Here is a 10,464-nt window from a genome sequence, read left to right as displayed (position 1 = left end):
AAGCTGCCGCTGGTGGTGGAGCCTGCAGGGCCGTGCGCCCCACCGCGCTCAGGCTCACTGTCCTCTCTCGACTCTCTCCATTTGCCTTCCTTAAGGCAGGGGCTATCAGACCTGCTCCCCCAGGCTTTGCAGGCACCATGCCCCCTGCCTGGCTCCCCCAAGCAAACTGGAAGTCCGAGCTGCCCTCCTGGCTCCCAGCATCTCCTGTCCCTCTTTGTGTCCTCCCTAAAGCCACCATGCCAAGCCCTGCCAGCTGTGTCAAGGATGTGAACCCCAACAGCGCCCAGGCAGCCCCATTTGCCCTGGCACGCTGTGATTTAAAAGGTTTTACTGCAGAGGTGTTTAGGGGTGAGCTTCAGCGCTCCCACTGCTATCATGAGGGGCTTTGGGGTGCGGGCCAGTCCCATGGCAGGGTGCTGGCATTGGTACCAGCGGCTTCACAGAGATGGGATTTTGCATCCCTGCCCTCCTGGCCTGCCCTGCACCCCGGGGAGAGCCTCCCACCTCCTTGCCAGGCAGGTGCTGAGGGCGGTGGTGCTCCTATGGGTGCTGGCCAGCACCACGGTAAGGATGCTCTACCTCACACAAGGCACCCAGGAATGGGGCGAAGGGGAGACCTCCGTGCCAGGCGCTACTCCAGCATATGCGGGTGTCCACCCCACAGGACTCATCCCTCCTTGCCCACCTGCCATACACAGACCCCATATGCCCGGCCCAGCCCTGTAGCATGACCTGGTCATGCTTGCTTAGCATCACCCCTGCTTGGCACATGTCAGACCCCAGTGGTAGCAGCAGCTGCTCCAGGCCCTGCTGCCCTGAGGCGGGAGGCAGCAATGGACAGGCAGTGATGCTCATGCTGGAAAGCAAAGCACGCTGCGTTGCATCAAGCCTCCCTTGCGCCTGTCAGTTCGCTCAGGCATGCAGCAGTCACCAGAGCGCGGCAGTGGGCAGTGAGGCTTGCAAAGAGCTCCAGCGCTGCCTCCTTCCCTTTCGAGGAGGGTGCCAGGCACTAGCAATGCCACCCCACATGCATGGCGAAGGCGGTGGTGTCCAAAATGGTGGCTTGGTGCAGCCTGGCAGGGGAGGGAAGGGACTGGGCTGGGATTGCAGCATGCTCCAGTTCCCTGGTGCTTTGTTGTTGGGTCATTGTAAAATAACGATGTACATAACATGGCCGCGTTGGCAAATGGGTGCTCTTAAGTGCAATAAAGCAAGAAGGACTGGCCTGTTCCTCGGTGCTGTGGTCCCTGTGGAAAATATGCACCCAAGCATGGCAGGACGGGGCAGCTTTGTGTTCGGGGAAGGAAACATCTTGAAGTAATGGTTTTACCCCCATCCACACTCTGCAGGGGAGAAGAGGGTGGCTGGGGCAGGCCCTGAAGCTGGTACCTGGCAGAGGCTCAGCTTACGAGGTCCACAGCTGGTTACGGCAGCTGCAGTCGCAGGGTGCAGCCTGAGCAGAGCACCTCATGCCGTGGTTGGGGGCTAGAGATGGCTGATGGAGAGCACATGGGGATTTCCACGATTTATTTGGGAGCAGTTCCTTTGTATCTGTGGGGCCAGCACCAAAGGGTGATGCCTGCAAGGTGCACAAGGCTGTCCATCATCACTGCAGTGGAGACGGACAAGACGCACCGGTCTCTGATGGGTTTTTGTCTACCTTTAGGGCCAGCCCTGGCAGATGCTGGCGCTCCCAGGCCCTTGCCTCCAGAGTAGGCAGCTGCCTGCGTGTTTCTAGGTTGTCCCTGCACAGGACGTGTGGTTGTAGTGCCCACAGCACTGTGTTAGACACAGCATGCTCTCCGCCAGGCCAGTCCAGGCTCCCGTGAAGGAGAGTGTCCCGTTCTCGAGCACCGAGCTGGAAAAAGATGCGCGGTCAGGACGAGCTGCTGCCCCACTATCTGGGTCCCTGAGCAGGACTATAGGGCTCTGGGGCCCTTCACACTCACCTGGCAAAGAGTTGCTTGCAGCACATATACATGGTGTAGCTGGTAGAGCTGAAGTTGGCGGTGCTGAGGAAGGTCACGCAGTCGCCCAACTCCGTTGGCACATGAAGGAGACCTGGGGGACTAGATCTCCTGCTTGGGGCTCTTGGGGAACCATGCAAGCAAATCCCATACCCTGACTAGGCTTGCTTGCAAATCCTGTACCTGGGACTGTGCTCACAGATCCCATGTGCTGTCCCACCTCGCTCCCCAGACAGTTGCAGCAGTGACCTCAGGGAGCTCCTCACAGTGCCCCAAACATCCCAATCCCAACCCAGCTGTGGATGAGGGGCCACAGCAGAGCTATTGGGCTTGGGTGGCCCCTGGCAAAGCCAAGGGGGAGAGCAGAGGGTTTGGAGGCCCTGGCAGAGCACGAGGAAGACAGCCCAGCCATCCCCAACCCTGCACCTGCATTTGTAGGGTTCTTCAGCCTTTTGCCTGTAACTTCCCTTGCTCTTTTTGGCCCCGCAAGCAGTAGGCAGAGACCTACCTGCCAGGCAGGCGTTGAGCATGGAGACGCAGATGCCGGTGAGCAGGGCTCGCAGCACAATGGAAGCAAAGTCGCCCTTGCGCTGGGGTACCAGGGAGGCTGCAGGGGCAAAGCAGAGACCACGGTGAGTCAGAGCCTTGCTCTGGCTCTACCCCGGGTTGAGGACAGGTAGGGACATGTCCCAGGTTCACAGCTCTGCTACACAGTGCCCTGCTCACCCCAACCCCTGGTGTCTGGGGGACATGGAGTTCCCACCCAGCATCCAGCATGCTGTCTGCCCATCCTGGCAGCGGTGGGTGCTGGCAGAGCACCAAGCCCACCCTGCACCCATGGGTGGTCTATCAGAACCCTCGGCACCCTCAGCACTGGAGTCTCTGGTCTTCGCCCCATGGCTGGGTGGCATCTGGGCTTGTGGGACCCACACTTGCTCTTGCCCATGGGCGCAGTACAAAATCATCCCTATCACCTCATCCAAATCCTGTTTCTTATCTGTGTGCTAGCAGAGACTGAACACGGTGGCTCGTGGGCAGGAACTTCCTCCTGCCCCAGCTGAGCCCTTGATCCTTGGGCCCAGGACCTCCCTGCATCATGCCCAGGCACCCAGGTCACAGGTCACACTCACTCAGGGCTCCTAGCATGATCCCGATGGAGCTGAGGTTGGCAAATCCGCAGAGTGCAAAGGTGGTGATGATCTCGGCTCGCTCCTGGAGGGCACAGTGGCAGGGACCGGTCACCTTGCCCCAGCCTCAGCCCCAAGCACCCAGTGTTGAGCACCATGTTGTAGCTCCCAGCCCAGACAGACTTGATGGAGACAAGTCCCCCACCCCAATACTTTCTCCTTCAGCTGTGTTTGGGAGTGAGGATGCAGGTGGTGCACAGCCTGCCTCTGGGAGAGGCTGGGCTGGAGGGACAAGGGGCCCTGTAACACCATCATCTGCCCCACCAAGGAGCAGGGTAAATGGGAGAGGGCTTCACTGACTCCTTCAGGATGACCCTGTAGCCAGCAGGGAGTGGACATCCAAGTCTCGTTGGCCATAGGTGCCCTCCCTCTCCCAACACCATCATCCCCTTGCTTGCCCACCACCCATCTGCCCAGCCGGGTCCCACACCCTGTTTTGACTGTCTCCATCCCTGCCCTGTGCCCAGCAGGGTGGCAGGTGTCCCTCACAGATATCCACTGCTTCTGGCTCCCGTCCCACTCCTCCAGGCCCGCCAGCCGGTTCTTCTTGTATGTGGCCAGCTGCTGGTACGCCACAAACTCATTCAGGAAGATCTTGATGCCCAAGAGTTCAGCCACCAGCGGTGAGTCTGCCCAGTCTGCCCCCATGAGAAAGGCCATGGGCATGAGGACATAGGAGCAAATCACCTGGGTAAAGCATCCCAGAAGGGAGCAACTGAGAGCTGACCATCTACATAGCTCCCCAGCTCGGACACCCACTGCCAGTGTTTGCCAAACATCCAGCAAGGGTCTCGGAAGCCTACTGAGGCACTGGGCAAAGGTGGGGATGGGTGGGGGTGCAGGATCTGGCAGCCCAGGCCATGGGGCTGCCCTTGGAGATACCTGGAAGGAGAGCCCCTCGATGTCCACCATCTCCCCGAACCAGCGCAAGGCGGCGTTGATGAACTCCAGCACTGCCAAGAAGGCAATGAGGTTGGCTGCGATGTTGGCCACGAGCCCCACGGAGGTGGCAGCCCCATTGCTCGCAGCTTCCAGGATGTTCTGCTCTTCCCTGTGTGGAAAAAGACCCTGATGGTCTCATGTAGCTGTGCATCCCCCACGCAAGGTCAGCTCTTGCTCTGTGGATGTCCACATACCACAGGCTGTCCCAACCTCGGGCCACTCTCAATGTCCACTTGTGCCCCCAAATTGCCCCCATGGCTTCCCTGTGCTGGCAGGATGCATGCAGCCCCACTTTACCATCCCTCTCCTCACACTCACCTACTGGAGAGGTGGACGCTTGCTTTGCCCTTGAACTTGGACTCTTCCACTTCAGGGTAGATGAGTTTGGACATGGCGAGGGCGCAGGGCGCAGCCATCACAGAGGCTGCGATCAGTGATGCCGCGTCTATCTGCAAGGTGCAGACCATGGGCTTAGGCAGCTCCGTGTGAGGCTGTGCCCCATGACGTGCCACCCCAAGGCATCCCAGCACATGGCTGGCATCAGCCAGCGATGCTCGGAGAAGTTCAGGGCTCTCCATTCACTCAGGGTGGAAAAACATCTCTGTTTTCCCCATCCTAGCCGGCCGCAGCAGGTAGGGCAGCTTGCCTGCGGTGTTGCTGGAGCCGCAGCAATCACGGCCTCAGAGATGTTAATGTCTCCTGCTGTTTGACCTAATCATGATGATTCTTGTCCCTTCCTTGTCTCTTTTTATCAGTATCAGAGCAATAAGTTGTGCAGCACTGCGTACTTCTACCTGCTGATGAAGAGCCAAGCTCCCAGCCTTACCCCTCCCCTGCCGAGTGGCAACACCCCATTTCTCTGACCTTTTGCCCTTGGCTCCCTGTTTAAGGAGACCAAGTAATGTTTAAATAGCAGGGGCTCTGCCAGCAGGTTGGGACACCATGTCCAGAGCTGAGACACTGACGAACTGGAGAGGGCATCCCTGGGGGGAGTCAGGGCACAGGACGGCCAAGGCAGCGATGGAGGAGTTGGGCTTGTTGGGCTGGGAGAAAAGAAGGGCTGAGGGGGTTGTTTCCAACTACTTAGAAGGGGGTTGGCCAGAGGTCCCCGGTGAAAGGGTGAGAAGCAACTACACAGTTTCAAAGAAGGGGAAATTCTAGTTGGATATAAGGATAAAGTTGTTTCCCATGACCAGGCCACCTGTGGGGTGGACCAGAGAGGTGGGTGGAGATCTCCATCCATGGGGATGTTCATCACCAACCTAGACAAGGCCCTGGGCATCCCCTTGGGCTTTGCCATCACCTCATTTGTGCGGGAGGGTGGATCAGCGACCACCAGAGGGTCCTTCCAGGCTAAAATATCCCATGTTTCAGAGAGATTTTCCCTGCTCACTGTGCAAGGACACGTAGTGAGGGTCCCATGGCGGTGCCTTCTACCTGGCAGGGTTCCGGGGCTTTGGCCAGGCCAGCAAAGGTGCAGCTGGATGTGGAGGCACCCTGCCCTCATCCTTCTTATGAAAGGGGACCATGGGGCACCTGCTAGGGGTCTTCTCCCCCCTGTAAGTCCAGGGCAGGCCTTGCGTGTTGGGACCCCACAGCAGCGAGCAGGTGGCATAAGTCTGCTTGTGCACTCACCCCAAAGGATATGTAGGCACCCATCACACTGCCTGCAATGGTGGAGAAGCCACCAGTCATCACAGCGTGGACTTCTGAGCGGGTCATCTCTGCAAGGTATGGGCGGATGAGCAGTGGGGCTTCGGACTGTGAGAGAAAAAAACCTTTTGTACCTGAGGCAGGGCCACGCAGGGCCATGGGTCTCCTAGGAAGGGAGGAGAAGACCATTCCTCCAGGGCAAGCTCAGCTGCAAGGGCTGAGGAGCTGGATCTCCTGCCCAGAATCTTACCTGTCCCACAAAAATGTTCCCCGCCACGCTCAGGGTCTCTGTGGGAGTGGTGCCCATTGAGGCTTGAAGCAGCCAGGAGATCTGGGGAAAGACAGGGCCACTAAATTCAGAAAGGCTCCTGGCACCCCACCAACCCCTCCACGAAGGAGGGCACTGCTCAGCCCTCCATCCTGCTGCACGAAGGTGCTCTCAGGAAGTGCCTACAGCAGCATCAATCTCAGAGCTAGACTTTCTCAGGAGGATGTGCAAGAAAGAGGGGGTTTGTGTCCATTCTTTTAGCAGGACAAATCACCCCAACTTAGTTCCATCCCAATTTTCCTGATCATAGTAGTCAGAGAAGCCACCAAGTTCTTCTCCTTTCCACCACCATCCCAGAGCCAGGTGTGAGGCCCTACCTTGATGATGAGCCACTGCATGATGCCGAGGTAGTAGAGCATGGATGTCACACAACTGAAGAAAACAACAATGGGCAGACTCTGCAGGCAAGGCACCAGGGTGCAGGGTTACAGGAGAGCTGAGCAGCACATCTAAGTACACTTGGGGACCAAGCCCCTCTGTCTCATGAGCTGGGCATGGCGTGGTGTTGCATAGCCAGCCTGCGGTATCAGGGTGCCACAACAGTGGGCCAGGCTGGCAGGAGGGATAGGGGCCAAAGCAAATCCCCCGTGGCACTGAAGAGGTCTACAGGTGGGTGCAAAGCTGAGGGAGGCCCATCCTTAAGCTGAGTGAGCTCTGCTCCAGCAACACTGTCTGCATTCAGCTCAGTGCTCTCCAGAACCCAGCAAGACACCTCGGACAGAGGAAAATCAGGCTCTGCCTCTCCCTCCCATGCCCCATTCCCCAAACTGACCTGAAAGGCAAAGACGTCTTCAATGAGCGTGTTCCCAAAAACAAAGCTGGAGCCAGCCGTGGTGTAGCCCAGGAAGACCTGCAAGTGGAGAAGTCATATGGTAGCATGGAGGTTGCAATTAGCTCTTCCCTGCCATCTCACTTCTACCTAGCAGGGGTCTGTACCCCCAGCCCCACAGCTCATTTCACTACCCCACCAGAGAAGGACCCTGTGAAACCTAAGCTGGGGATACTGGTAGGCTGTCTCCAAGCCATGGGGCACTGCTCCAACCTGCAAGGGAGATGGTACCAAAGGGCCAGGGCTGCTGCAGAAAACCAGGAAAGAGCTGGCTTTTCTCCAGTTCCCCAAAAATTGTTTGTGAGTGAGCAGTCCCTGCAGCATCTCTGCCCCATGCAACCCTCTGCCCTCCTTGCTGATCCCAGGGGAGCTACACAGAGAGGTCAAGCATGGGACAGAGCGAGCAGACGTGGTACCTGGATCTGGTCACCCAGCCACTGGAAGGCTTGGATGCCGGGGGTTGTTCGGAGGACGAAGAGTCCAAACAAGAACTCCAAGCCAAGACCCCAGAAAACGGCTCTCCAGGACACCTGGGGACCAAGAGCAGAATGGGGACTGAGACGTTAGCAAAGCCTACAGACTTCCCTCTCTGGCTTTCTGCCCCTTTGATAGCTGCACATAGCAAACACCATCACACTGTGCCCTGGGTGAGGGTCATGGGGATGCTAATAAAGAAAGCATCATAGAAACCCATAAACATATGTTGGTGATAGTAGAAGAAGAAGAGTTGGTAGATGCAGGAACTAGCTGGTGGAACATAAGCTGCCAGGCTTACCCAGGAGGAGACAAGCACAGAGACCTTCTAATGGTCTGACTGGTAGTACAGACCCCCTAGAGCAAAACTTCTGATTCCTTTGTAGGAAGGGGATGGAGGGATTGCCCAAAACATCGAAGCAGGTTGAGGTGGAAGCCACTGGGACTTCAATCATTTCTGCCCAAGCCACCCAGGGCACCTGAACCTCAGGCCCATCTTCTATCTGCAGGCACCCGATGCTCAGGCATGAGTCTGGTGCCGGGTCTCTGAGTCTGACCCACAATGTGAGACATGGTGGAAAAGAGGACAGAGGCACTGTGGGGGAGCCCTGGGTTGAGCAGTGGGAAGGAAAGCAGTGAGGTAGATTTGGGGCTCCATCCACCCAACTGACTCAGCTCCCCAGGCTGTGTCCAGCTCTGCCCAAGAGCCCTGATGGGCTTCTGCCTCCTCCAGGGAGCTCCAGCAATGGGCCATCAGGAGATGCCAGAGGGAAGGAAGTGCTTGTTCCCCAGGGCTGGGTGGCCACCTCTTGCGAGGGGACCGATGGCCAAGCCACACCTGAAACACATACTGCACTGTGGTGCTTGGAGCAGGCAAACAGGAACAGCACCAAAAAGCAGAAGCCAGCTAATGAGGTGAGCTGCTTGGGATTTCTGGCGGTGTCCAAAGCCAGCCACGCAATCAGGCCTCCCAGGAGGGCCACCCACAGCAGCCTGCAAAGGAAATTCCAGACGGTCACAGAGAGGATGTCCCCATGTGGAGAGCAGCTCATGAAGGGTAGGAGCTAATTGTGCAGGAGATGCCACCGTAAGGTCCATCCATCTGATGGAACCTGGGGCTCGGACACAAACGAGGGGCGTGAAAAGCCATCACGGCACTGAGACAGAGTAGCAAGACATTTCTGCCATGGCTTTTATGTGGTTTCCAGATTGGGCCATGCCTCGTCATTCGTGAGGTGCCTGCATGGCACTAGGCATGTGGCCAAGGCCACTGGCTGTCGGTTGCACCAGCCCAGCTCTGGTGGAGCAGCCACAGGACAGGGGATGGGGCACTGGGAGGGATGTGTCCCTGCCCTTTCCTGACTCACCATTTCAGCCACGGCCAGGATTTATGGAAGCATTTCCAAACGGGGCTCAGGAGCGACACCACCTTGGCCCCAAAGTGCTTCTTGAAGAGACTCCAGCAGATGAAGAAGACAACCACAGCAGTCAAGACAACCAAGGCAAGGGCTCGCTGGAAGTTGAGCCAACAGGCCGCAATAAAGTAGCACAGGTAGGCTGGAGAAGGCATGTTGGAGGTCAGAACCACCAGCGCCACAGCATCACAGATTAATAACGCTAATGGGGCCAACAATGAGGTTTATTTTATCCAAATGTCCTTCCCCAGCCACCCTTGAGGCTCCCATCTGTGTGCGGGGAGGACTTTGGGAGCACCATCCCTGCAGCCAGGTCACTGGTGACAGCAGCTCGGCTGACTGAGGGCACATGGAGCAAGCAGTAGAGACCCAGCAAATCCCTTGGGTAGGTGAAGAAAGGGGAGGAGGACAGGGAGGTGCTGGCAGCCCTCACAGACAGGAGTGGTGGGGTGAGGAGGAGGTAGGCAGTGGGGCTGGTGAGAGCAGATACAACCTCCACACTGTACCCAGTGCTTGGGGACGGGGGGCACAGCCAGTCAAAGGGACGCGGAGATGGAGTCTCAGTGCTGGGAAGTCCTCACCTACTCCGAGGAACCCCAGGACAACCATTCTCAACACCTTGGCATGAGCCTTGCAGAAGCGCTTTGCCTTGGATGCCGGCTGCAGGGCCTTCCTGGGGAGAGTCGCATGCCAGAGACATGAGAAGTGCAGAAGACGGATCCTGGAGATCAACCCAACGCAACCCATGGTCATGACTGTGTCTCCCAGAGGGTGCCTGTGGCAGTGGCACGGTGGTGTAGGTGTGCTGTGGCCTCTAGCAGCTCTGCTGCTGGCTCCCGGGAGGAGCGAGCTGGCCCATTATGGCAGGGGAGACCCCGCTATGCAGACCAGCACCTGGGGCACCACCAGCAGAGTCCTGCTCTCGGTGGCTGCTATGGGGACAGGGACCTGCCACTGGCACCCTCCAAAGCCATATGGAGCCAACAGGCACTGTGTTTCCGATGTGGCCAGTATGACCCTGCTCCGCTCCCAGATCAGTTCCTTGCAAGCCTGGCTTGGCTCCAGGAGAAGTGGTGGCCCCAGGATTGCAGACTTGCTATGACCACTGGAAATACCCTACACACACGTATCTCCAGGGGTTATCCTACCTGCAGTAGGAGGAGAATCTCCCTTTTCCTTCTCCTCTCCTCTCCTCCTTACTCTCACCACACGGACCATCACGTTCCTCACAGAGTTTCTCCTCCCCCTGGAAAACACGAGAGCACGATGAATCACTGAATCGCAGAATGTTAGAGATTGGAAGGGACCTCGAAAGATCATCCAGTCCAATCCCCCTGCCGGAGCAGGAACACCTAGAGAGCAGCTCCTGCTCCCTGTCTGGAGGTGCTGTGGTTTTGGCAGGTGGGTTTGGTTCGGTAGCAGGGGAGGGGACACAGTGATGGCTCCTGCTAATGTTCCCCCAGCTCCAAGTTTGTTTAGTAGCTGCTGGGGGGAGCACTGCCGAGCTGGTCCCTGCGAGAAACTGCTGGAAGCTTCCCCAGCTCCAGGCTGGACCCGCCCCGGCCAGGGCTGAGCCCATCAGTGCCCCTGCCAATGGCACATTGAGGAGGGGGCACAGCGCAGGGAGCGGCGGGGCCCAGCCCAGGTGATTCATCAGCCAGCGGCCTCC

At 57.9% G+C, this 10,464-nt stretch overlaps 2 protein-coding genes across 2 annotated transcripts in view; one reads left to right on the top strand and one right to left on the bottom strand.

Moving 5' to 3' along the window:
• Positions 1-1,716, top strand: part of ALPK3 (alpha-kinase 3) — a gene marked incomplete at its 5' end in the record, with an annotated part of 25,769 nt that extends 24,053 nt beyond the window's left edge. The window contains one exon of the mRNA XM_010082152.1: positions 1,667-1,716. Within this exon, the coding sequence (XP_010080454.1) occupies positions 1,667-1,716 (50 nt within the window). The remainder of the gene's footprint in view (positions 1-1,666) is intronic.
• Positions 1,717-1,734: 18 nt separating this feature from the next.
• LOC104468124 (sodium/nucleoside cotransporter 1-like) lies at positions 1,735-10,041 on the bottom strand (the record flags this gene model as incomplete). Its single annotated transcript, XM_010082151.1, has 16 exons — positions 1,735-1,858; positions 1,950-2,061; positions 2,476-2,574; positions 3,098-3,179; positions 3,644-3,841; positions 4,037-4,205; positions 4,415-4,545; positions 5,732-5,857; positions 6,000-6,080; positions 6,395-6,475; positions 6,850-6,927; positions 7,323-7,436; positions 8,232-8,373; positions 8,748-8,937; positions 9,377-9,468; positions 9,944-10,041. Coding segments are annotated over 16 exons (1,917 nt in total), but the record flags the coding sequence as incomplete, so codon positions are not given.
• Between the last annotated feature and the right edge of the window lie 423 nt (positions 10,042-10,464).

This window comes from Pterocles gutturalis, unplaced genomic scaffold (genome assembly GCF_000699245.1).
Source record: "Pterocles gutturalis isolate BGI_N339 unplaced genomic scaffold, ASM69924v1 scaffold15864, whole genome shotgun sequence".
In the NCBI taxonomy this organism is placed as follows: domain Eukaryota; kingdom Metazoa; phylum Chordata; class Aves; order Pterocliformes; family Pteroclidae; genus Pterocles; species Pterocles gutturalis.
This window is presented reverse-complemented; position numbering and strand designations above follow the sequence as displayed.